The 27,547-nt window shown below is 38.8% G+C and overlaps 3 protein-coding genes and 1 long non-coding RNA gene across 4 annotated transcripts; 2 read left to right on the forward strand and 2 right to left on the reverse strand.

Annotated features, from left to right (window-relative positions):
* The first annotated feature begins 8,194 nt into the window (after positions 1-8,194).
* LOC121727419 (cullin-2) lies at positions 8,195-19,555 on the forward strand. The gene is made up of 16 exons (XM_042115262.1): positions 8,195-8,325; positions 9,368-9,449; positions 10,041-10,165; positions 10,408-10,503; positions 10,730-10,823; positions 10,900-10,974; positions 12,042-12,224; positions 12,567-12,714; positions 12,915-13,041; positions 13,424-13,607; positions 14,193-14,300; positions 15,138-15,377; positions 15,835-15,999; positions 16,159-16,621; positions 17,500-17,624; positions 17,769-19,555. The coding sequence occupies exons 2-16, from the start codon at positions 9,387-9,389 to the stop codon at positions 17,928-17,930; spliced, it is 2,358 nt and encodes a 785-aa protein (XP_041971196.1). The 5' UTR covers positions 8,195-8,325; positions 9,368-9,386; the 3' UTR covers positions 17,931-19,555.
* On the reverse strand, positions 9,238-17,272 carry LOC121727424. Its single transcript, XR_006035668.1, has 3 exons — positions 17,263-17,272; positions 12,434-12,444; positions 9,238-9,332 (listed from the first exon to the last, which is right to left on the reverse strand). It is a non-coding gene; the product is annotated as an uncharacterized LOC121727424 (long non-coding RNA).
* Positions 19,556-19,866: 311 nt separating the features above from the next.
* LOC121727423 (cuticle protein 16.5-like) lies at positions 19,867-21,674 on the forward strand. Its single transcript, XM_042115267.1, has 2 exons — positions 19,867-20,067; positions 21,133-21,674. The coding sequence occupies exons 1-2, from the start codon at positions 20,029-20,031 to the stop codon at positions 21,523-21,525; spliced, it is 432 nt and encodes a 143-aa protein (XP_041971201.1). The 5' UTR covers positions 19,867-20,028; the 3' UTR covers positions 21,526-21,674.
* Positions 21,675-24,166: 2,492 nt separating this feature from the next.
* On the reverse strand, positions 24,167-27,028 carry LOC121727422 (histidine triad nucleotide-binding protein 1-like). Its single transcript, XM_042115266.1, has 2 exons — positions 26,561-27,028; positions 24,167-24,335 (listed from the first exon to the last, which is right to left on the reverse strand). Exons 1-2 carry the CDS (start codon positions 26,885-26,887, stop codon positions 24,174-24,176), a joined length of 489 nt encoding a protein of 162 aa, XP_041971200.1. The 5' UTR covers positions 26,888-27,028; the 3' UTR covers positions 24,167-24,173.
* Positions 27,029-27,547: the final 519 nt, after the last annotated feature.

Below are 27,547 nucleotides of genomic sequence, written 5' to 3' on the forward strand. Positions count from 1 at the left end.
AAACCACTGTTTATCACTGGTACAGTGAGTTTAATCGTGGGCGGTCTATGCTCACGGATGAAAATAAAGAAGGTCGCCCAAAAACAGCTGTTGTCCCACAAAATATAGATGCTGTGCGGGAACTAATAATGCGTGATCGTCATGTTACATATCGCGAGATAGAGGCGTCCTTAGGCATAAGTATGACGAGCATACATAAGATATTACACGAACATTTGGCTGTAAAAAAAATATGTTCGCGTTGGATTCCGCACAACTTGACAATCGATCAAAAACGGGCTCGTGTCGACAGGTGATGAATCTTGGATCTATGCATATGACCCCGAAACTAAACAACAGTCAACGGTGTGGGTGTTCCAAGATGAGCCGAAACCAACAAAAGTTACTCGTGCAAAAAGTACTTTGAAGCAAATGGTCGCCTGTTTTTTTGGAATTAATGGACATGTGGCTACAGTGCCATTAGAGAATCGTAAAACGGTTAATTCTGAATGGTATACGACCATTTGTTTACCAGAAGTCTTTGAAGAAATAAGAAAGGACAACCGACAACGCAGAATCATATTACATCACGACAATGCTAGCTGTCACACCTCAGCTGAAACAACTCAGTTTTTGGAGGGTCAAAAGATCGAATTGACTGGTCATCCGCCGTACAGCCCTGATTTGGCACCTAACGATTTCTTTTTATTTCCATACGCGAAGAACAAATTACGTGGTCAACGTTTTTCGAGCCGCGAAGAGGCTGTTGATGCGTTCAAAATGCACGTTTTGGAGATACCTCAATCAGAATGGAAAAAGTGCTATGAAAATTGGTTCCAGCGTATGCAAAAGTGTGTCGATCATCGCGGCGAATATTTTGAAAAGCAGTAAAACCATATTAAATGATATATGTTTGTCTCTTTTTTTAATTCCGGATACATAAATAGCAGCCCTCGTAGGTATATAATATTATAGGAAAAATGACGTCAAATTAGAATGACATGGTCAGTACTCAGTAGTTCAGGGCTTAGTATCTTAGTTCAAATATACTAATTTATGGTTTGTATAGTAAATTATTGTATTGTCAGCACGTGCGCCGTGCGCTGGCTGCCGGGCGGACTCTTGTTTTGCAGACGACGGGGCGAGGCGGGCTTTTTGTCCACGAAGGAAAAAAGACCGCGTCTGCCCGTCGATGTCTGCAGCTGCCCTCGCTGCGTAGGTACACAAAGCACACGACGAGTGGTGGCAGTCAGTTCAGGACGTTCGTTCTAGTGGAGATAGAGAGAATAGAGCTAGCAGCCGCCTCGCGCCGCCGCTCCGTCTGCGTTACTGCATGTAAACAGGTTTGTGTGATCCACGGCGGGCAGCCGCGGACATGCCGCGCCGCCAGAGCCCGCCGGGGACCTACGGAGCGGTCTTTTTGCCCTTGGTGTGCGTTGGTAATACATATTGTAGGATTCCCTTTGTGCTATCGTTCGCGGCGAAATTGACCGGTCCGCCCAGCCCCGTCATGTGCAAAGCGCCTCTGATCCGACGGGCTACGCTCCTTAAAATATTCTCCGTGTTATAATACCTACGTATTTTGTAAATGCTATCATATAATTTTGTGCTTCCTTTTTTAAATGTGTTGATATTTTTAACTACAGTCTACAAAATATATATGTATAAAACTTAGAATTCTAGTAATAAATACTGAGACATATAAATAACTATCCATATTTTGCCAATCCCCCGCATTCGCCACAATTAAAACAAGTAAATAAATACGGACATATGTACCTTGCATAATGCAGAAAGCATTCATTCACTAAACAAATTGCAGCACCATCTTGACTGGTTAAGTCAAAGTTTTTTTTTATGAAAATAAGGGGGCGAACGAGCAAACGGGTCACCTGATGGACAGAAACTTCCGTCGCCCATGGACACTCGCAACATGAAGAGCTGCAGGTGCGTTGCCGGCCTTTTAAGAGGGAATACGGTAATAGGGGAGGGTAGGGAAGAGAAGGGAAGGGAATAGGGGAGGGATTGGGCCTCCGGGGGAAAGCCATGCTTCGTGCCGAAGCATGGCTTTCCCACGTATGTAAAAACTGGTGCTCGGAACTCGGAAGTCGGAAGATGGGCTGCGAGTAAGATTTGGTGCACGACACATACCGCATACGTGATACCAGAAAATCTATACTAATATTATAAATGCGAAAGTATATCTGTCTGTCTGTCTCGCTTTCACGCCAAAACTACCGAACCGATTGTAATTAAATTTTGTATACAGATAGTCTAAAGCCTGAGAAAGGACATAAGCTACTTTTTTACTGGAAAAAAGCGTTGTAAGGGGGTGAAAATGCGTAAATTTGTTCAAATTAAGTTAGTTCCAAAAATTCAAAATAGATTAGGGTTGTTGAGGAAGTGATTATGAGGAAGAGGAGGAGGAAGAGGAATTGTCACGCGCAAATTTACAGGATGCGGATGAGGAAGAGGATATTTTTTGAGGAAGAGGATGCGGATGAGGAAGCGGATGAGGAATGGGATGATAGGAAATTATAAATACTAGCGGACTCAAACCAAAAGCCTTTGTGCAGTCTGTACATAGCTAGGTACATACATTACACAAAAAAATAATTAAAAGGGCATTTTCCAGAGGACCAAACTATGAATCTAAATTCTAAACCATTCTCAAAACACACAGAATAAAGAATCATCAAAATCGGTCCAACAGTTAAGGAGGAGCTCAGTAACATACACAACACATGCACACAAAAATAATCGGCCAAGTGCGAGTCGGACTCGCGCTCGATGGGTTCCGTACCGTTATAGAGAAAAAATAGGCCAAAAATTGTGTTTTTTGTATGGGAGCCCCCTTAATTTTTTATTTTATTTTAATATTATTATAAATCATAAAAGTACACATACAATTAAGGACTTTGTGAAAATTTCAAGTGCGTACCTATTGCCATTATTGATTACGAGCAAAAAAGACCAAAAAAATCAAGTTTGTTGTATGGGAGCCCCCCTTAAGTATTAATTTAATTTTGTTTTTAGTATAAATTGTTATAGCGGCAACAAAAATTCACAATCTGTGAAAATTTCAGAAGGCTAGCTATAGCCACTCTTGAGATACAGCCTGGAGACAGACAGACAGACGGACAGACATTGAAGTCTCAGTAATAGGGGCCCGTTTTTACCCTTTGGATACGGAACCCTAAAAAGATAGGTACGCGACGCGCATGCGCAATGAAATTCCTCATAAATTCCTCTTAAATTTTGAGGAAGCGATAGCGAAAGAGGATTTTTTAATTTTTATTTATGAGGATGCGGTAACGGTTGAGGAACCCAAAATATTGCGGAACTTCCTCATTATGAGGAAGCGGAAGAGGAATCCTCAGCAACCCTAAAATAGATGATGAGACTACATCGCGCTAACGCTTGCCCAGAAGTGGTTCTATAAGAGGTGGTATTATCTTATAGCCAATTTTTTTCGATTGTTATTTCTTTTTTATACGTTACTTACTAAATCAGTACTTTATCTATGCAGTGACGTAACCTTAAACCTATCAATGATAAATAGTTTATGGGTAAAGTTGTGTAATTGGGGGGCTAAATAAGCTTAAAAATTTGGCATAAAATATAAAGATTAATTTAAAAAATTGAAATATTATATGCACACTAATAGGGTTGTTGAGGAAGTAATTATGAGGAGAGGAGGAAGAGGAATTTTCACGCGTCAAAGAGGATGCGGATGAGGAAGAGGATATTTTTTGAGGAAGAGGATGCGCATGAGGAAGCGGATGAGGAAAAGGATGATAGGAAATTATAAATACTAGCGGACCCAACCCAAGTCTTTGTCCTGTCTATCCATAACTAGGTACATACATTACACAAAAAGTAATTAGAAGGGCATTTTCCAGTGGACCAAACTATGAATCTAAACCATTCTCAAAACACACACAATAAAGAATCATCAAAATCGGTCCAGCAATTAAGGAGGTGTTCAGTAACATACACAACACACGCACACAAAAAAGATGGATACGCGAGGCGCATGCGCAGTGAAATTCCTCTTAAATTTTGAGGAAGCGATAGCGGAAGAGGATTTTTTTATTTTTATTTATGAGGATGCGGTAACGGTTGGGGAACCCAAAATATTGCGGAACTTCCTCATTATGAGGAAGCGGAAGAGGAATCCTCAGCAACCCTATTGCTTTGTGACCATCAACATAGTTAATTGCCGATTATTATTAATACTATATATATTGTCCTAGCTCTAGTTATAGTTAAGTCTAGTTATAGTGTAAATATTAAGATTGGTTTAGTTTGTGCACCTACACTATTTTCTTTTATCTTTATTTTAAATCTTGTCTACAAAAGGTTGACTGATAGAGATTGCTTAGTAGCGATAAGTTCGCCTTTTGTACATCAATAAGTAATATTTATTAATTTATAATTCATATTGTGTATGTATTTTGGTGTGCAATAAAGAGTTTTATTATTATTATTATTTATTAAAAGTGAAATTAATCTAACCAAAACTAAACATACAGATTTTGAGTGTCGTTCGATTAACATGCGGGAGGCTTTGCCCCCGGCCGATACTTGGGAGGGCTGCGCCCCCCCCCCCCAAACCCCCCCCCCCACCCTCCTGGTAATGTTGCTAAGCAAAATGGTGTTGCGTCGTTAGTGTTGAGTTTTACTCCTTCTTTAGAATCAAAGTAAGTTATTTATTAAAAGTGAAATTAATGTAACCAAAACTAAACATACAGATTTTGAGTGTCGTTTGATTAACATGCGGGAGGCTTTGCCCCCGGCCGGTACTTGGGGGGGCTGCGCCCCTCCAAACCCCCCCCCCCCCCCCTCCTGGTAATGTTGCTAAGCAAAATGGTGTTGCGTCGTTAGTGTTGAGTTTTACTCCTTCTTTAGAATCAAAGTAAGTTATTTATTAAAAGTGAAATGAATCTAACCAAAACTAAACATACAGATTTTGAGTGTCGTTTGATTAACATGGCTTTGCCCCCGGCCGGTACTTGGGGGGGCTGATTTTGCGTCTGTATGTTTAGTTTTGGTTAAATTAATTTCACTTTTAATAAATAACTTTGTTTGATCCTAAAGGAGAATTAAAACTCAACACTAACGGCGGAACACGTTTTTGCTTGGCAACATTACCAGGTGGGGGGGGGAGGGTAGGGGCAGGGGCAAAGCCTCCCACATATTAATCAAACGACACGAAAAATCTGCATGTTTAGTTTTGGTTAGATTAATTCCACTTTTAATAAATAACTTACTTTGATTCTAAAGAAGGAGTAAATCTTAACACTAACGCTCAACACCATTTTGGGGGGGCTGATTTTGCGTCTGTATGTTTAGTTTTGGTTAGATTAATTTCACTTTTAATAAATAACTGTTTGATCCTAAAGGAGAATTAAAACTCAACACTAACGAAGCAACATGTTTTTGCTTGGCAACATTACCAGGTGGGGGGGGGGGGGGGGATTGGGGCGGCGCAGATGCTAAGTTTGAATAAGGCATATTATATATCTGCAAGAACCGTATTGAAATCGGATCAGTAGTTTTCGTGTTAAAGAAAAAAGTTTTATACAAAATCTTGCCCCCTCTTTTGTCCCATGACCATATTTTTTCAAATAAAGATTATTATTATTATTATTATCCCCTTAGAGGGGTGAGGGGGAAAAATTTTATACACCAGATATAAAGTTGGAAAAAGACAAATATATCTGCGAAAACCATATTCAAATCGGATCAGTAGTTTTCATGTTAAAAAAAAAGTTTGATACAATATCTGACCCCCTCTTCGGCCCCCTTAAAGGGGTGAGGGAAAAATTTTATATACACCAGATGTTAAATTGGAAAATAAAGTTAATAATATGAAGTTAGTCCATTGAAGAAAAAAGTTTGATACAAAATTTGACCCCCTCTTTGGTCCCCTTAGAGGGGTGAGGGGGGAAAAATTTATAAACCAAATGTTAAGTTGGAAGAAGATAAATATATCTGCGAAAACCGTATTCAAATCGGATCAGTAGTTTTCGTGTTAAAGAAAAAAGTTTGGTACAAAATCTTACCCCCTCTTTTGACCCCTTGGAGAGGTCGGGGGGAAAAATTTTTGTACACCAGATGTTAAGTTGGGAGAAGACAAATATATTTTTTAGCTTTGCCCCTGCCATTACTTGGGGGGGCTGCGCCCCCCCAAACCCCCCCCCGTCCTGGTAATGTTGCCAAGCAAAAACATGTTGCGTCGTTAGTGTTGAGTTTTAATTTTTATTCCTTAGGAACAAACTAAGTTATTAATTAATAGTGAAACATACAGATTTCGAGTGTCATTTGATTAATATGAGGGAGGCTTTGCCTGGATATGGACAGACGGACAGGCTCATATTATATCTTTGTAATCGGGTTCCGTTTTTTACCATTTGAGTAAGGGACTATAAAAAGGAGAGAATTATCCATTTCCGTTATTATACTATGCTAACGCCTACGAAGTCGCGGGAAACAGCTATCCATACTAATATTATAAATGCGAAAGTGTATTTGTTTGTTTGTCCTTTCTTCGCAGCCTAACGAAGCAACCAATTGACTTGATTTTTGGCATCGACTAAGTTGAAAGGATAGAGTTGAAAGGATACATATACTACTTTTGGTCTTGGAAGAACATCATGTTTCTAAAGGAGATTTGCAAGAATATTCGTATTGTACACGATTTTCGAATTCCACGCGAGCGAAGCCGCGGGCAAAAGCTAGTAAAGTAAATAAAGTAATAAAGTAATAAAGTATATAAAGTAATAAAGTAGGTATAAAGTAGGATTAATTATATTCTGTTCACTAAACAATGCTGGCATGTCTTGTATGGCAAAAGCCCTTATTAAAATAAAGATTAAAAAAAATCTCTTTGTCGCGGGACAGAAAAGCGACAACAATCGGGGAACGGGCCGCGAAGTGCGAAACATAGACGTATGCGAAATCGGATCTCCCACTCATGCTTCGCAGGAATTTCGCGGCGCCGCGGCGTCGCGCACGGTTCGCGCGCGAGTGGAATTGCGGTCGGGGAACCAGCCGCGAAGTGCGAAAAATATGCGAACCGGATCCACACTCACGTTTCGCGGAAATTCCGCGGCGGCGGCGGCGAGTGGGGATGGGGCCTAAGATTCAATAAAAAAAACTATAATCCATTTTCAATTTGTCAACTTGTTATCAACAGACTTCAACCATAAATAAAAGAGTATAATTCGTATGTATAGGCTTGTCACTCAAAAATCTGTCATTTCTCATGTGTGTGTGTTGTAGTGTGTGTAATGTTTTATTTGTTAAAAAAATGTATGATAAAAGCATAATTTCAAAAAATATTAGTTCGATGCACTCCTTCACCATATAAACTATAACTGTGCAAAATTTCATGCTCCTACGTTTCCCCATTTTTCGTAAAAAGGGTTACAAAGTTTTTCGTTCGCGTGAAAAAACATCGTACTCAACGAATACTATATACTCACAAGAAGGTCGTACTGATAAAGGTCACAGCACACATATCAATTCGGAAAGGGATCGGCACCGTGTCGCCTCGAGCTGTTAAATATTGTTTGTATGAAACTCCCTACTACACTGTCTGCAACCTGCAACGCACACTTAAAGGCCGTATACACGAACGGTGCCAACCACCAAGAGAGGTCACCTTGGTTGGGTCAACAAAGTTGAATCTCTATCTACACGATCAACTCGTTAATTACGAAACAAGACCTGTGTCTTGTTTTGTAATTAAGGGTTCATTAATCACTGTTGATGCGAAAAGCTGTGTCTGTAGAAGAACATTTAATAGCAACGTTAAGATTTTTGGCTACTGGCGCTACACACCACATGCAACGCATCCGAAGATGCGACTGAGCGCCAACAAGCATCTACACGGTTGCGTTTCAACTCAATGTTCTCTATTTGACATTGGTCGTGAGGGATGCGCTCACTACCAAGGTTATTGAAGGTTATTTGGTTGGTCAACCAAAAACAAGCAACACGGTTGATTTTTGTTCCAACCCTACCAAGGTGACCTCTGTTGGTGGTTGGAAACGATCGTGTATACGGCCTTTAAGCGGAACCGAAACGTAAATAAAATAATAATATTTACTCGACACTGGCCATGTTTATATAGGCGAAGTGCCATAATAAGAAAAAAAGGGGCATTTGTCAATCGACATTCGACTGTCAAATGTCAATTATATTTCTGTGAGCTGTCAAAAGGCAAAATAAAATTGCATTTCTCGGTTACGAAAATATTTTATTAATATTTATTGTGTAACGTTTTAAAAACAATTATTCAGATTAATACTAAGTTAAAAGGAATATCCATTATTTGGAGTAAGTTATCCACCCTAAATCATTACCTCAAGAACAGTGTGAAAGTTCATTTCTTTATTGGATTTGCTGAGTAATTTTGGTACAGCAGATTGAATGTTATTGGCTTTGTCGTTGTTGACACGATGCCAAGTTTCTGCGAAATATACTGTATTTTTTAACGTTTAATTACCTTAATTCCCTAAATGCAAATAATAAAATAATAATCGGACATTGGTTATTACTTATTCCCCAATGTGATTGAAAAATTCAAGTGATCTATTGAAACCTACTACAGCTCTTATCAAACTATCATCATATCAATGAATTTTGTTACTTTACAAATCTACTAAACATTTTTCCTTGTACTTATACTAGTCCCTCCTTCTCTACTTACTTATACTAGTCTCCTCTCTTGACTCCTTTGAAGTTTACAGTCTGAACAAGACTTTGAAAAGTTACTAAGTTATGGTGAAGGTTGTTATGGAGTAAACATGCTGCATGACAAAATTTATAGTATCCTATGTTAATGTAATGTTAAAATTATGCTGCCTAGGTTTTTCCTGGATATTTCAATGACAATGCCAATATGAAAAATTTTACTATGTCTAGAAAACTTAATCTAGGTATATTCGGACAACTTTATTAACATTTTTATCACTTTTACCAAGCTGTCTAATGTCTATATTAGAATTCTGTAAAGTTTATTTATAAAATAAAAAGTGAATTTCTAAGCAGGGCCGGACCGTGAGCTTAGAGGGCCCTGGGCTGAAACTACTTAGTGCTACAACATTTTAACTGTCAGTTCGTACTTACCAACATGGTCTAAATTGCATAATAAACCTTGATCGTAGGATTTGCAGGGATACAAAGTACAAACCACACAATTTGTTTAATTTTAAAATTTCAGATAAATATAGGAATTCTTTGGCATTATTGTTTATTTTTGACTTTGACTTGACATAACTGGGGGCCCTTGAACTCATGGGGCCCTGGGCTTAAGCCCAAATAGCTATATGGTAGATCCGGCCCTGTTGCTAAGCATGAATTATTTTAATTTTTATAGGTACATGAAGTGACATACAATGATGTCACTGAAGCCAAGAAATGTGGACTTTCAGGAAACATGGGCCAACCTCAAAGAAACTGTAAGCATTCTATAGCATTATTAAGCTTTTGTAAGATATTGCTTAAGGAGTAAATTACTTTTGGGTTCTGAACACAGAAAGTAAAAAATTAAAAATACCTATAGTAGACCCCCACTAATCCGGCGCCCCTTGTAATCCGACATCCTTATTAGTGGCAAATTTAGGTATTTAAACATTATTTTGCCCAGTCTTTTTTTTTTTTGTTATAATGCATGCAATGTTTACGTTTACAGCTTGCTGATAAGTACATAGCCTTAGGAAAATGATTTGTAGTTCAGATAAAACTTTAACATTATGATTTTAAGGTATTGTAATATGTTAAAATATATTATGGAGAACTAGAACCGACAAATCCGCTAATCCCACACGGCCGTGCAAAACATTTGTTGGATTAACATGGGTCTACTGTATATTCTATTACTACTGTCTGGCTTCTTATCTGTCTGTGACCACTAACCAGGCTATATTCAACAATAAGAACCTGATTAAATAAATATTTAAGTGGACTTATATATGCATGAAACATGAATTTAACTCAATAATGTATTTAATAATTTTTAAAGTAATTAACTTTATTTTTATATATGACAGGTAGCAGGAGTGGTGGCGCTACGTGCGGTCGAGCGGGCGGTATGGAACACGCGATTTTCTGACGTCTACGCACTATGTGTAGCACATCCTGAACCACTTGCTGATCGTCTATATGATGAGACTAGGTAATTATTATGTTTAGAACCAAGATATTTTTACCATCCTCTTTGCAGGTTATACTTTTCGTTTTAATATAATTAAAAAATATATCTTGTCTTGAAGCTTATATATACCAAAAAAATGACAAAATTGGCACAGAGGAAACAAACACAAACATGTAATGCTTTTTTAATATCAACATCCATTTTGTTGTTAATGCTCGGATATCATTGTTTATTATTTATTTGTGACATTTTGTTATTTACAGAAACTTCTTAGAGGAGCATGTGGGTAATCTTCTGCAACGTGTCAAAGGTTCAGCTGACTTGGATAGTAGCGATTATAACGATGGTCTACTTGCAAGGTAAAGTTATTAATAACAAGAAATTGTAAATCTTCTAACAATAATTGTGTGTGTTATAACAGTCTAATTGAGTTGTGTTTAAACTTTTTTATCATTAATCAACTTGGTGTGACCCATTTTGACACTAATGACTCACTGAAAAGTTAAATAAATAATGTTAATGAATAATAATAATGCTTGATAACATAAGTGAACTATTTATTAAGTTATTATAATAATGTTTCAGATATGTTACGGCATGGCAAGAGTACAGCCAGGGTGTTGCCTACTTGAATAGTCTGTATTCATATCTCAACTTACAGCATGTGAAAAGACAAAAGGTATACAAAAAATTGTATTTGTGTGATGTAGATTATAGGCAGTAGAATAAAATATTAACTCTGATCTATTTTTTAGGTTTCTGATGCTGAGATTATGTATGGATCAGCGGCGACTGTTAGCTGTCCCGAACACGATTCTAGACAACTAGAGGTATTGTCCTAAATTTATATATGTCCTGCATTAAAAATAAGGATATTCATGATACAACTCTTGTATTTTCTAATAATTATCTATACTAATATTATAATTAGGAAGAGTCTGTTTGTTTGTTTGAACGCGCTAATCTCAGGAACTACTAGTCTAATATAATATAAAAGTAAGTCGGGTTTTCATTCCTAACTCTATAACTCCAGAACGCACAAACCAATTTCCACGGTTTTGCGCATTCGTTAGAAAGGTCTCGGGCTCCGTGAGGTCTATAGAAATAAAAATTCAGTAAAAACTTCAAGAGAAAAGCAAGAAATCAGGGAAAATCGTTTTATGGCAAAACAATGTTTGCCGGGACAGCTAGTTGAACAATAAAATAAATTCCTTGCGAAAATTGCGATACACTGGATTCATTCAATTTTGCTATCTTACTGCAGTCCTTATCAACTATTTACAATTATCAATAGGCTACTTGACTCATATTGAATTTTATTGAACAAATGCGTATTTCTACTAAAACCAAGTTCGTCATAGGAAATCGTATATTTTACACTTCTCATAAAATGAAAGCTTAAATATGAAAAAAGAAAATATGATTTTATACTTTTTAATTATTTGTATGTACTCACAAAAACGCTTTTACGGTACTTCCGATTATGATTTGACGTCATCATGACGTCATAATAATTACCTCAAAAGCAAACTCATAGTTTTATGTAACGCGCTGTCTGCTGGTGGACTGAGGTTCGAGTGTATTCAGCCACAAAAAAATAATTTACACTATTCATTAAAACTTTCTTATTGAAAACAAAAATAAGATAATGCCAAAAAAGGCGAAGCTAATTATAATATTTTTTGTCGATTTATCTAAGCTCATTTCCCATTTCATTTTTATTTTTCTTTGACACATCAGACTCGAACGTTTTGTACTCAAACAAATTCTCTTAAAAAAAAACTTAAATAAGTTTCCAGACTAACACACTTTCGCATTTAAAATATTAGTATGGATAATGTTACGAGATTAGCGAAGAAAAAAGTAACAAGACTTAGCGAAATATATTATGTTATAGATGGGTGAGCTGGGCCTGGTGATCTGGGAGCGCGTGCTGGTGCGGGCGCTGTCCGGTGCGCTGTCGGCGCGGCTGGTGAGCGCGCTGGGGGCGGCACGCGACGCGCTCGCTGCGGGCACGGCGCTCGAGCCCGCCGCCGCCGACGTGCTGCGGGCGGCCGCGCTCAGCACTGTGGAGGTCCAGGTGTGTGTTATAGATGGGCGAGCTGGGCCCGGTGATCTGGGAGCGCGTGCTGGTGCGGGCGGTGTCCGGCGCGCTGTCGGCGCGGCTGGTGAACTTGATGAAGAAAGAGGTCTTAAATTATTTTTTTGTTTCGAAGTAGGCACGGTAAATCAGACAATATCTCCCGTGACGGCAGAAGATTTCTAGCAATTACGCACTTGACGAGTCACTTGCACGAGTACTCCTTTGACACAAAAACAATAAAAAAACAACATTAAATAATACTGATTTGTCATATCGCACTGATCTGTCTTAGAGAAACTATCATGTTGCGAGGATTTTTAAAGAATACTTTATGTCCAGTCGTTCCGCGTCCGCGCCCCGCTGGCGCTATACCACGAGTTGGTGCTGGAGCCCTTCCTGAGCGCCGCCGCCGCCTGCCACGAGCGCCGCGCCGCGCGCCTGCTGCAGGACGGTGACGTGTCGCACTTCATGAAGCATGTGCTTGAAGGTTTGTAACAAAATATTATACTGCAGTTACACGTAAATGCTCCCCTAAACTGGTTACTAGTTCAGGGGAGCATTCAAGTTTTACTGTCTTGTGTTGTTAATGTTCGACCGTAACGTAAAGCTTAAGGCGTGTAAAACTCTTTTTATGAAGAGAAAGTAATAATATTATCTCAACGTCTCAACAAATATGAAATGTTTCAGGGTTGGAGCGCGAGGTGGCGTTGGCTCAGCGTTTCTTGCACGCATCGTCCACGGAGTCGGTGCGTGCGTGCTACGAGCGTGCGTGCGTCGCGGCGCACCTGCCTGCTCTGCACGCTGAAGTTGACAGGTTTATTATTTTTTATTTGTTGCACACAAATTATTTACATGAAAATACAGAGTGTAACAAAACAAAGTGAGAATACTTTAGGGTGTGTAATGTTCCCTGTATACAGGGTGTAGCAAAACACAGTGATAATACGGTGTGTAGGTGTCATTTATAATATAGAGTTTACTGTGAAAGTAGGAGCGCTGAAAGAGTGACTTTTATTTACTGTTGTATGGGCAAACTCATGAAGCTGAGGCGCTTACCCATACAAATCACAAAAAATGCTCTTTTAGCCCTGCTATTTTGACAGTGAACTCTATTTGAGGAACACATAGAAAACCTAAAGCTTTATAACTTTGGTTTTTTACACCATGCAGATAACTAAATAACAATACACATACAGGTTACTGCGGGAGGCGGCTGAGGACGACAGCAGAGCTGCCCTACGTAGGGCTGATCTACGCCGTCTGTACGCCCTTCTAAGGCCCTTGGGCGCGGCGGCCCTAAGACCTTTGGTAGACGCGGCTGACGCGCAAGTCGTTAGGGCGGGCACGGCGCTGCTGGACGCCGAACATCCTAGAGATGAGGTAAGATTAAAAGTAATATTACCTTTCGAAAAAGGAGAAACTTCTTTTTTTTTATGAAATAAGGGGGCAAACGAGCAAACGGGTCACCTGATGGAAAGCAACTTCGTTGACACTCGTAGCATCCGAAGAGCTGCAGGTGCGTTGCCGGCCTTTTAAGAGGGAATAGGGTAATAGGGGAGGGTAGGGAAGGGTAGGGAAGGAAATAAGTGAGGGTAGGGAAGGGAAAAGGGTAGGGGATTGGACCTCCGGTAAACTCACTCACTCGGCGAAACACAGCGCAAGCGCTGTTTCACGCCGGTTTTCTGTGGGCCCGTGGTATTTCTCCGGTCGAGCTGGCCCATTCGTGCCGAAGCATGGCTCTCCCACGTCACTTCTATATCCGGTTGTGATTTTTTATGATGTAATAAAATTAGGAATGGATCTTGCGTTAGGATCTTTAAAGACTTTTAAATCGGTTTAAACAAACGATAGTCTTTACCGAGTTAAAGAAAAAGATTGAAGATATTAAAATATAATCTTTCCACTGATTTTAACTCTTCAAAATATAAAACAGCGGACGATTTATTTTATCAATTAATCTTTCAGGCGCATACACATTTCGTCCACGCGATGCTGTCACTGCACAGCAAGTACAGCAAACTGTTCAACGAAGTCTTTGGCGGCGCCCAAGCGTTTGTTGGCGCTCTTGATAAGGTATGACATAAACAAAATTTACGAGATTTTATCTACAACTTTTCAATGTGTAAACTCATCGAAAAGCTGTGAATATAGCTAATTATTATCTCATCACTTTTCGAAAATGAAATGCCGCGTAAAAATCGGCCTTTCGTTTAGGAGTTAGAACCCATTGAGTGGCTTTGTTTTCATACATTTTTTATATTGATATATATAATGTTTACGCTTTCGGTTTTTTGGAAAAGTTAACCCTTTTATTATGTATTTCTGCTACAATAGAGCGGTAAAATCTGACTGGTAAACTATAAACTATAAAGGCCAACCCACACGTACACACCACACCACGTCGCAACGACAAAATGTCGTTAGCAGTGGTTACGTGTGAATGGTGTCGCTGCAGCTTTTTGTAGTTGCGTTGTGGTACCTACAAAATGTCGACGTGGTTGCGTTGTCGCCAGTAGTTGCGATGTGGTAACGTCGTGTGCAGACATAGTTCCATAGAGGATATAAACTACGTAACAATAGTTCGACTCCGGCTTGTATAGCGAAAACACGTGTGTATAAAATTCGAAGATGAAAGTTTATTATTCTATCCTTGCAAGAGCGCGGGCGGTGTGCGCGCACTGTCGTTGCATCGATGTAACGTTGTGTTAGCGATGCGGTCGGCCTATAGTTCGCTTGTGGTTGCATTGTGGTCGGTATCACACACGCGGTCGACAATGACTGCAAAATGTGGTACGTGTGAACAGACTTATTCATTTACAATACGAAATATTCCCGACCACGTGGTGTGGTTGTGGTGTGGTTGCGGACTGCGGTACGTGTGAGTTGGCCCTAACAATTTTATTCACACAGGCGTGCAGCACAGTAGTGAACCGTCGTCACGGTGGCGAAGCGGTCGCCCGGGCGCCGGAGCTCGTCGCCCGGTACTGCGACGCGCTGCTCCGGCGACGCGCGGCCGACGACGCCGACGACCGACTCGCCGCCGCCATCGTCGTATTCAAATACGTCGACGACAAGGACGTCTTCCAGAAGCATTACGCTCGAGCGCTGGCCAGGAGGCTCATACATCAGTTGTCAGCGTCTATGGAGCAGGTTTGACGCTTATTTTATATAAGGGCGTGTTCAGACATACGCGTTTTCTGCGCGGATAGATTCGGGGCGCGTCGCGTGTTTGCCCAAACGCAATAGGAATTTGAGGTTCTATATGCTAAATTACATAAATATTATTAATTAGTTTTTTACATTTCCATTGCCCACGTACGCGCAGAAAACGCGCACGTCAACATTATGTGAAACAAATATAAACATTATATGTGTAAGATGTTATACTAAAATGATGTTATATTAAAAAAAATGTACCTATATTATTATTAGTAATGTTACAAAATATTGTGAAGGTTTTACTGATGTGCAAATGAGAGGGTAGAAAAAAATGCAAGCAGAGAGGTGCAGCTGACTTTTTTTGCGTCAAATTTTTTTGTTCTTTTGTAAATATTTCTCTCTTCATTCTTCAAAATATTTTCCTACCGTCTTTAACCATGTTCAACAGGAAGAGGCGATGATAAACCGTCTGCGCGCGGTGTGCGGCTACGAGTTCACGAACAAGCTGCACCGCATGTTCACCGACGTCGCGGTGTCCGCCGACCTCAACGCCAAGTTTCAGCAGCACCTGCGCGACAACGACCTACAAACAAACACCGGCTTCTTCATACAGGTAAACTACTAATCTTGTATAGAACTCTGCAATTCAAAAAGTCACTTGCTAGACAGCTATTCCACGTTCACGCACTTCTATCGTCATTATCATTCGAGAACTATTTTGTAGTGGCCTCAATCACTGATTTATTACTTATTTTACTACTGCTTGTCGCAGGTGCTGCAGGCGGGGGCGTGGCCGCTGGGCGGGGCGATGGCACCGCTGGCCCCGCCCGCGCAGCTGGAGCGGCCCGCGCGCTTATTCGAGGCCTTCTACCGCGGCGCCTTCTCCGGCCGCCGGCTCGCCTGGCTGCACCATCTATGTACAGGGGAGCTCCGCACTCGCTACACCCCCCGCTTATACCACCTCAGCGCTACAACGCCGCAGTGCGCTCTGCTCCTGCAGTTCGAGAAAGCGGACGTACTAGATGCAAGAGAAGCGCTGGCAGCGCTGCAGTTGCCGGCGGACGCGTGGGCCCGTCACGTGAGGCCGCTGATCGACGCGGGGCTGCTGAAGGCGCAGGGCGACCTGGGGCTGGACGAGTCGGGCCCCGCCCCCGGCGCCGAGCTCCACCTCAACCTCGCCTTCTCCTGCAAGCGCACGCGGCTGCGGCTCACGTGTGCGCCCGCGCCTACACCCGGTACGTTGCCATAATATTATGTAGTATTTTCTCGCATTAGATATTTTTATCATTGTTTGTCAGTAACATCAATAAAGGTTTTATATGTTTTTAAGCGCAAATAATTCGTTGTGGTTAACTAATACCTTTGATTGGGCCATCCGAATTGCACGGAATACATATTGTATATTATGTTTAAAAAACGGCATCATTTATCATTATATTGTTACGTGCTAGGGTTCGAAGGAATTGGAGAGAAAGACCTGCTGACTCTCTTGAAGACTTTATTCACTAAGTCCAGGTCACACAAGCACACACTAGGTCACAACACTTAGCACTAAGTCCAAACACTAATCACTAGGTCCAATCACTAAGCACTATCACTGTCCTAGGTCGTAGCCAAGTCGCAGGTTTCACTGTTGTCACTCCGAAATCGCCTTGATGATAGCTCGAAACGAACTGAATTGCCGCGCCGTCTACCTGCGGCTTTTTATATGGCGAGACGAATTCCAGAAAGTTCCCGATACACGTAAACAAGTAAACAAGTGTCGGAACTTTCTAGGAGGCTCGAGCATGTACTACAATAAACATAAACAACTAAACACGTAAACAAAATAAACCGGTAAATACGTAAACAAGACACTTCTAGAAAGTTCGAGCACAGTCTATTGGAGTATGTACTAGCGCACCTAACGCCATCTAGTATTGAGTAGGGCATTTATGTTGCCTGTGTTCCCTCGGTAAGTTTTGCTGGTCTATCGCTAGATGGCACTACGTGTCCGTATACCATGTACCGTAACATTATTATGTCCTTAAAACGCAGAATTTAATAATACCACCTATCGGTGCGAAAACAATTTTTATTGCTAATAATACTAATTTATGCCATCACATCTCAGCTGGCGGCAGCTCAAACGGCGGAGGGAGCGGTGCGGCGGCGGGCGGCGCGGGCGAGGCGCCGTGCGACGACGACCGCAAGATGTACCTGCAGGCCGCGCTCGTGCGCATTATGAAGCAGAGGAAGGTAAATACCAACGAGGAAAAATATTTGACGAAACTATGACGATATGAATCTATGACGAAACTTTTAGTTTATTATGTAAATGTGTAGCGTTTGTTATGCGGGTAAAATCTACTTATTTAACACATTCCAACTTTTTCTCACCAGGTACTACGTCACACGGAACTCATTCAGGAGGTTGTATCGCAGGCGAGAGGTTCGTTCGCCCCCTCGGTGCCCATGATCAAGAAGTGTATCGAGGCGCTCATAGACAAACAATACTTGGAGCGGTCGCCCGGTGCCCTCGACACCTACTCCTACCTCGCGTAAACGTTCGCAATACGACACGTTCGAAATTCGAAAGACATTCGCAACTGACACTGACATTCACGACCATAGAGAATAGAGGCGTGTTGTTTTTTTTTTGCCCAAAAATGCAAAAACTAAGGCGCCTCGTTTTTAGCGGAATATTAAACGTTATTAAAATTTTAACCGCTGCTCAAATATTTGAGTTCAACCGAAACACCAGAATCTCGAAAGGACATTTTGGATATTTTTAATGCTACTGATAATTTTAATGACGTATTTACGGTTGAAAAACAAAATGTTTAAAACGGACGTCAAATGAAATATTTTAAAAGTTTGCTACAAAATTAAATAACAACAAAACATTTAAGATTCTATTCTCTATGGAATGGTGAGATCCACTTTGAACATAGACAAGTGGATTGGGATAATCAAATGCTTATCATGTTAAAGAATTGTTACAAAGATTAGGTTAACTGTTGGTGAACTTTATAACTGACGACTATTGACTTACCGACGTATGACCCTGTTTTTTTTGTTTAAGTGCCTATTTACACCATATTGAAAAAAAGTGTTTTTTTTTTAATCACAACTCTAGAAAAGCGCTACAAAATGAATGTGTGCTTGGTGAATTTTTGAATGAGAGAAAGTCACGGTGACAAATGTCACCGCGACTTTCATACAATCTCCATGAACTTGAGATGGATGACAAAATTCGAATTCTATGGAAGACGCTTGAGAGGCAACTTTTGCCTCCTATCTGGTTAATTTGCGTGTTTGTTTTTGAAATGTTTCACCTTAGCTCCAAAAGCGTAGGGGCTATTTCATATTAGCTTTAGAGAGGAAAAAATAGTGTTTTGCTTGTTCAAATTGAGGCTACTTCGTTCAGAAGATATGCTTTAATTGGTCAATACCAGAGCATTAGACTCTCGCGATAGGAAAACTTGTTAACAAACATATGAATGTTTTAAACACCAATTAAATATATTTTGTAAGAATTTTTAATCAACCCCTGAATATACTTTATACGTCACATAAGGAGTACTCAGTGACTTTTCATAAATTTTTTTCTTTATTTAAACTGTCCTTATTACAATTATTTGACTTTTTCGAAATACTGTATTCTAGTGGACATTTATAAGCTGATAAAAAGTAATATGCTTGTAGATATTGGCGGATAGGAATTTCATTATAGCGTGTTTGTTTTCATTCCAGTAACTGGATTATGATTCGATCGACGGACTAGTAACTTAGACCCGCAAAGTAGAAAAGCTTATAGACAATTTCTAAAATTGTAAATTATACTTGCTAAAGTAAAAGCCACGTCAAGTAAATTCGAACCGTGTCAATATGCAGTTTCGAGTCCACTCGTGGCTTTTAGCAGGGTGATAAAATGCCAGTTGCATAGCATCAGGAATCAGGTGATCCAAATGCTTGTTCCGGTCCTGTTAAAAACGCTTTTTTGCCAATTGGATTATGAAAGTCCACTAGTGATGGTGTTATGATTTGAGTTTAACTAAAATATTGGATGAAATGTGTCGTGTCGGACCGCGGGCGAGGACAGATGTATCGGACAAACGTTTTGTTGTATATTTATAACTCAATAAAGGTAATTATAGTAGCAATATTAATAAAGATTTTATATTAAATATTGTTGTTTTATTTACACTTAAATTAATAACTAGTTATTTGACCGAGCTTCGCTCGGTATTCGATATAACACGAATAAAATGACATTTTCTAAAAATGATTCCTAGCTAGCTAGCTAGATATATATATAAGAAAAAAGTAAAGTCCTTATAGTAAAGCAAACTCCGGTAGCAATTTATTAAAATTAATTTGACTATGAAAACCAAATGCAATGTTTCCTGGCGACTGTAATCAATTAAAAAGAATTATTATTGCCAATAGCTAGTTTTATATGGTCGAAGCAAATTTCTAGAAAGTAGAACACTAGTGAAATATTTTAGGCAACAATTATCACGTACTCGTTCGAAATATGGAATATTCGTCGAAACTCACGTAATATGTGTTGGTTGCGATTTTATTTCGATATTGTTACGTTACGGCGATAACGGGTACAATAAATAGTTCACGGCCAACTGAACTCGCCACTACAACCATGAAGACCATCGTAGTTGTGATCTTTGCATTGCTCCAGGTAAGCAAATTAGCACTATTTTAATAAAACTACCCTTTAGTAAGGCCTCGGGCCTCCTAAGTTTTTTTATTATTTAAAGTTTACCCTGCAAATGCAGTTTTCGAAAGTCTACGCAGCTCCAGCTGTATCTTATTAGAAGTTTTCGTAACTTAAACTTGGATATAACTCTATAGGGCAGGGGTCACCAATTACTTTCGCTCGGGGTCCGTTTTAAGAAATCAAATTACCTTCGCGGTCCACACATTAAAATTTTTTTTTAACAAATGTACTTAATTACGGAAATTACAAAAGTATTTATTTGTATCAATGAGAAAAGTGACAATGTTTGTTGCTACATGTTCATCAGTATGTCGAGATTGAAATTAATTTTTAACGAAGTTCATCTTCGAACATGCTTGGTCAGCACACAATGGGTTGGCGGTCCGGATGCGGACCGAGGTCCGCCATTTGGTGGCCCCCGGTCTAGGGATACCCCTCTGAATACTATAGAGCAGGGGTTCCCAAACTTATTTCGTCCACTGCCCACTTTGAGAGCAAATTATGTTTTACTAGCGCCCCCATTGCTTCAATTTAAAATGCATCCAGAGGAAATAAAATTATCACCCTCCAAGCCTCTACAGTCTACACAACGCCCCCACTTTTTCTGGGTCCCACGCCGCCCTTTAGACCTGCAGCGCCCACAAGGGGGCGTTATCGCCCACTTTGGAAAGGCTGCTATAGACAGGGCCCCCGTAAGGGCTAATGGCGCCTGTGTGCAAAAAAGGATTTTGGCGCCCCATAAGGCAATAGGCATTTTGAATCTTAGGAAACCTATCCTTAATAAGTTTTTAAAAGAGAAACATAAAATATGTTTAACAAAAATAAAGTAGGTATATTGTATCATACTTGAAACTTTTATCTAAATTTTTTTGTGCCATTGGTTTTGGCGCCCCTAATGGACGGTGATTTGGCGCCCCTAAAGGGTAGCGCCCGTGTGCATTGCACACATTGCACATATGGTAGCGGCTATAGAGGTACCTCTATTCAGTGTAACTAGTGACAATAAAGGTTTAATTTGTCTTTCAGCAAGCATTCTCCCAATGCCTGCCAGCAGCATCGTTGTGCCTCACTCCGCCGCCGCTGCCGACCGTGGACTACCTGCTGCCTCCCCTGGCCCCCGCCCCGCTGGCGTACCCCGCCTGCGCCTCGCCCCTGCCGGCCGAGCTGGCAGCGCTGACTCCGTTCCTGGCGTCGACTATATCGTCGTCGCTCGCCGCGTCCCTCCCCCCGCTGCTGGAGGCGGCGTTACCCACGGTACTCACGTCGGCACTGGCGGCAGCTGCTCCATTGTTGGGGGCGTTACCGCCAGCTTTGCCCGCACCTACGTGCACGTATGCGGCTCCCGCGCCCTGCACCTGCGCGTATGCGGCCCCGGCGCCCCCGTGTGCGTATGGAGCCCCCTCCGTCCTGTTCCTATAATGTATAACTTTATACGAACCCCCGTAATTACATATTATTATTAATCTTGTAATACATAGGTAAACGCAAAACTATTTGTGATGTTTCATTTGTTTTAGCTGTTTACGAGTTATGTATTGTTTGGTGAATAAAATTTTCGTAATACATTACTTAAATGGTTCAAATCAGTAATCATATTATCGGTAAACTATTTTTATTCTATAACATACGTATCTTTAATCTTTAAATGTAGCATAAAATAATATACACGTCATCCAATAACGAGAATTTATTCAAAACTTTGGTTACAGAATTTAATACAAAATTAAATTCTAAACTTTACTACGACATCATAGAACATTTCGGATGCTTTCCGTAGAAAACAGTGAAAAGATCTATCATCTCCCAATATCAAAATAATGATGATAACTTTATAGATACAACTGTAACAAAAATATAATACAATTATCAATGTTTCAAACAATTTTTTTTTGAATAAGTACTCAAATGGGAGATAACAGCTATATTAAACAAAACTCACATTGAAATCTAAAAAACTAAAACTGACTAGACTGATTTCAGATTATTTGGGCCAATTGAGATTCTGATTACGGAAAATATCGATAGGTGGATAAAATGACTACATATTATATTAAATATTATATAAGTACTAAATGCAGTCATTTTGTGTCATTGTCGGCCGTTCCCAATATTTGATCTATCTCTGGTGTTGCCCTACTAGAGATAGGAATAGCTCACATTAGACATTAGAGACATATATTTTATGTCAATTGTGAGCTATTCCTATCTCTAGTAGGGCAAAACCAGAGATAGATCAAATTTTGGGAATGGCCGTATGAAAATCTTTGGTTTCAAATGTTTCAATTGATATAGGTACATATCAAAAATGTAAGTATTTTGCTAATTTATAACGCGGAGTTTCTTTAAAATTTTACAATTTAAAAGATTTTTTGTTTAAACGAATAATACAAATTATTATTCGTTTAAACAAAAAATCTTTTATATTGTAAAACTCAACATGAGCTTGTTTAATAAAAACTTTTAACTCCATTTAAGTAAATGCTTTAAGATTTTAGAAACTTACTGATTACTGAAAATTATAATAAAGTATACAGTAATTATAAGTAGTTAACATTTAAAACTAACTCATTTACAATTTTGGCCAAAATATTGCACAATTTCATTTTTTATTTTAGGCACATCATTTTTAAGATATTCACTTAACTAAACATTATCCTTAATCTAAGTATGAAAATATATTATGTAGAGCTCTTGAATAATCAAGAGCTTTTATAATTATTATTCAAACTGCAGAATTTGAACTTGTATCAAAGATGTGTACTCAAAAAGTTCTTAGAAGCAAAGTTTTAATATGCAACTAAAGCTTATTAACTTTTTATAATAATACTATGGCAATTTTATTATTATTATTAAGAATGGCTAATTTATGACACAATGTTTTATAAAACCTTAGGTAGGTATGTTACATAACTAATATGTTAATAATTCATAATAAGTCATGTTATAATTTTACAATTTACACAAAATTTTAACGAAGGAAAAACCGACTTTAAGGGTGAAGCCAAACCAGCGTAATTTGTGAGTTGTGTGTTGCAGAATTTCGGTCGCGTAAATATCTTTTCATACAAATCATGACACACAAAATTACGCTCGTGTGAATCAAACAGGACTTTTGTATGAAAATGGAGCAGAATTTCTGCCAGCCGAAATTCTGCGACTCACAACTCACAAATTACGCTCGTTTGGCCCACGGCCGTAGCTAGGTGGGGGCATTGTGGGGCAATGCCCTACCTTAAAATCATAATGCCCTATCTTAAAAATGCCAAAACCTAAGAAAATCAATCAATTATGATTTTTTTTACTTCCGCCCTACCTCTAACCAATGCTGCCCTACCTCAAATCTGACTCTAGCTACAGCCCTGGTTTGGCCTCACCCTAAACTGTATTTCCCTATCATGGGACCTGCACATGTTCTCTTTGTAACAAAAAAAGCAATGTGCGCAAATATAAAAAAACTTATATGCGGTCGAATTAAGAAACCTCGTACTTTTTTAAAGTCGGTTAAAAATAATATTTTCTTATAGATGCTATTGTCAATAGTAAATTAAGATAGAGGTTATTGTGCTACAAGAATTCGCTGAAAACGCAACGATACGTCTACATTATTGAAAATGTAGTGTGTGCATTTGAAATATCAGCAGTAAATGATTTATATTTTATCGAAATGTTTATCATTGCCGAGTTTCCTAATAAACGACGGTATGTTTTCCGCAAATATTGATTAGTTTTGTTGTTTTATAATCAAAATTTATGTATCATCGCCAACAGATGTATTGTATTACTTTTGGACTTTAGCACATTTACAATAACTAATAAGGTTTAAAGTTTATATACAAGGGCTAAAACTTTGTCTATATCCCAAGACAAGATGGCCTTTCCCGGTTCTAAAAAGAAAAAAATACTATTTTTTTCTTTTTTCATCAAAATAGGTTTAGCAATTTCGCATTTATAATGTTAGTCTGGAAATATGGATTAAAAGTGAATATCATGTTATCCTTAACGCTACTGTGACCGTCACCAATGAGAAAATACTAGGGATATAAGGATGTTAGACTTTGTCTTTTGACTTAGCCCGGGGGCCACTTCATCTGTCTACCGCCCATAACATGGAGATGGATGTGGTAGACGCTCTGTGCGCCGTGGACGCCGTTATTCACCACCAGCCTCCAACCATCCGGTGCTCGAGCAGTGCCCAGAGACCGCGCCACCAGCATCAGATGACCCAGCAACTGAAAGACAAAATATTTTAGGTACTGAGAGGAAGATTGCCCAGAACCATAGAAAATCGTAAATGTTTAATTACTATTAACAATTTTATTATATATATTAAATGTGGGCTGCGATAATTCTGATGTAACAGTGTTAATTTATTGCGAGACCTCACATTGCGAATTGGCCTTATCAGTACGTATTTCCGGCCTTAGCTCTGCTAGTGCAAGGCCCAAACCATTGCAGATGGTGTCAGGATATCAATGGTCGTATATAAACATAATACAACCCCGTTAAAATATAATGATGATATAATGAATGAGAACAATTTGACCAGCTCGTTATTGTATGCAATCCATACTAATATGCCATAAATGCAAAAGTGTGTGTGTTTGTCAGTTGTCTCTTCACGCCGAAACTGCTGAACTGAATTTGCTGAAATTTGTTAGTGAAATACTATAAGTTACGGGAAAGGGCGTAAGATACTTATCATCCCGAAAAAATGACGGTTCCCATGTGAAAAACGAATTTTAGCGCAACATAATATTTGCGGCCATCATCTACCTAATACATATTATTTAAAAAGGAAAGAAAGCGGCTTAGAACACTCGAATCTGTAAATATCATTTACTCATTATCAGCACATTCCAAGATATCGCGTCAGCAAAATAAACATTTTTATCTGTTAGTTGTACGATAATTATCATTTTATTAGACATTCTTGATGTCGCGCGACTTTACCAAGCGCGATAATGGGAAAATAAGTGTATCGTTATAAAAAAAAAGAATCTTGCACAACTAAGATGTAAATAACATTACATTCCACAGCCCAGTTTATATAGCAGGTTTTACAGCCTACTTGAATGCTAAGGTTCCCAATCTTTTTCAGCCTGCGGCGCAGTTACAGGTTCAATATTTTGTCACAGTGCTATTCTTTACCTAACTATTATAAAAAAATATAATAACTATCATAAATAAACACCTTTTAATGATTATTATAGTTAGGTTAAGCAGGTAAATAATAATAAACAAATATTTACTCATCTGCCTGCTTTCCATAACTCATAATAATATTATTTAATAATATTTGTGGTTTCTGATAATGATGGAGGATCGATTCACGGCGCCCCTCTTACCTTTCCACAGTGCACCAGGGCGCCGCGGCGCACAGTTTGGGAACCCCTGCTATAAGGCATGAAAGTGTGACGCTGAGTGTTAATTTGTAAAGCAGGGCTTTTCAAACTGTTAGTTGTGCTGGCATCAGTTGTTTGAAAAGCATGTCATGAAGAAAGAAAATCCCAAAGTTGTTACAAGAAAATAGATACAGAATTCCCATATTGCATGCTAAGAATAATTTTTGTATATTATCATGTATGGTATTAATGCTTCAACTCCCAAGCCACCAAGACCACATGTAGCCGTGATAATTATGATAAACGCTATTGTGTCTGGTTTTTCCACGATTGAGGGATTAATTTAACACTCTCAAGTATCATTTTAATTGTTGACATGAATAATCAGACCATAAAAGTTTATTTTTAATTAATATCAAAGAAATTAAAATGACATAACATGTGATGATACTACACGTAACTTATTTTTAGGAATAATGTCAGCATAATAATTGTAATTTAAGTAAAGATGAGTAATGATTTTTATATTTAAAGGAAGTTTAAATTACTCAGTAATATTTAGTAATTTTAAACAGTGTTACATTTTTTAAATAAAGTCATGATGTCATTACAAATTTGAAAAATATATTGAGTTCAATCAAATATGATGGTCTACTATGATCTTGCTGATTTACTGATTGATTACTTTCAATCAAAATGAATCTGCAACATTTCACATACATAGTTGTAGGTGTAGTGTAGTTATATTGTTTAAACTCAATGATATTTATATGTATGCTCCATATAAAAACCATTAATATAATTTTTTCTTATGGCTGCGGCCGTAACTAACTGCTGATTGTTATATATTATTGAATAGACAATGAAAAAATTTTAAGTTGTAGTATTATGAAATACTTGACAAAATAATATTATGCTCGTATTCTGACTTACTGCATGCTTTTCTGTACACATGTTGTTTTTGCCATCCATTCTTCTTGTCAGGGTAGTTCCAGAACAAGTGGTGAATATCATTTTAAACAGTGTTACAGCATACGACTCCAATATTGAGAAAAAAAAAGGGTTGAGTTTGTTATCACTACTATCAGAAAATACTTTGTGACATGACTTACTTCTTTGTCGCCTGTTTCGCAATCCTGTAGACGAGGGATTCGCCGTTTTGGTATTACGAGGAAATGAACCGGTGCTTGCGGTGAAATATCGTTGAAAGCTATACACAATTCGTCTTCGTAGATAATGTCGGCCTTTATTTCTTTCGATATTATTTTATCAAATATCGTCGCTCCAGAGTTGGCCTTAGCTGTCTGGGCCCGTTTGACTTCATCGCTGTAAGGTCTCCTCACAGCTATAGTTGCACCCTTTGATAAATCGTAAATATTCGTCGGATAACTCTTTCGTAATCTAAACTTTAGGGCACGTTGGAAAACTTTGTTAAACATTTTCGATATTATTCGTTACATAACATGGAAATGTTGTAATAACAATTTTAGGATTTCTACGCCTATAAAATTATTGCAATATTATTCTTACATTTACTTGGAAGTTTGAAGAAACAAAGTGAAGAAAGAAAAATTGTACACAGAAAGCCATTGACAATGACAACTAACAAGTTTTTTGACAAATGACAAATGCAAATGACAGACCACTGCACTGACACATTTGACATAGATTTTTTTATTTACTGGGCACAGAACTAAAATGTATAACACCGAGAAATGTACAAGAGATTAGAGAATAATAATTATTCTACAAGAGATTAATAAAATATTCTCTTGTACATATTTTTGTAATTATTACAAAAATAGTCTAATTGTTAAATCTTTGATGCTGCAAAATTTGCACAGCAAAATGCATTCTACCGTTTCAAAACGACGCAACGTCGCGACGCATCTGAATTCTGAACGCACCGGTCACCGGAGCAGTGTGCAATGAGCAATTTTTTCTAGGTTTTGCCCAGGTTTCTATCACTGACCACGAGATACGTCTATAACATAGTAAAAAGAGGGGAAGTAAGTTATCTTAATACAAAGGCACCGCGCGCGGCTTGTATGTGTGCGCCATAGTATCAATGCGTCGCCACGTACGGCACACAACAAAAT

Source organism: Aricia agestis, chromosome 5 (assembly GCF_905147365.1).
Source record: "Aricia agestis chromosome 5, ilAriAges1.1, whole genome shotgun sequence".
NCBI classification, from domain to species: domain Eukaryota; kingdom Metazoa; phylum Arthropoda; class Insecta; order Lepidoptera; family Lycaenidae; genus Aricia; species Aricia agestis.

Coding starts and splice junctions, on each gene's coding strand:
- LOC121727419 (XM_042115262.1), top strand. CDS start 9,387: ATGATGTCACTGAAGCCAAGAAATGTGGACTTTCAGGAAACATGGGCC. Junction 14,301..15,137: donor TTGTTGGCGCTCTTGATAAG/GTATGACATAAA, acceptor TTATTCACACAG/GCGTGCAGCACAGTAGTGAA. Junction 17,625..17,768: donor GCATTATGAAGCAGAGGAAG/GTAAATACCAAC, acceptor TTTTCTCACCAG/GTACTACGTCACACGGAACT.
- LOC121727423 (XM_042115267.1), top strand. CDS start 20,029: ATGAAGACCATCGTAGTTGTGATCTTTGCATTGCTCCAG. Junction 20,068..21,132: donor TGATCTTTGCATTGCTCCAG/GTAAGCAAATTA, acceptor TTTGTCTTTCAG/CAAGCATTCTCCCAATGCCT.
- LOC121727422 (XM_042115266.1), bottom strand. CDS start 26,887: ATGTTTAACAAAGTTTTCCAACGTGCCCTAAAGTTTAGATTACGAAAG. Junction 24,336..26,560: donor GCGAAACAGGCGACAAAGAA/GTAAGTCATGTC, acceptor TTTGTCTTTCAG/TTGCTGGGTCATCTGATGCT.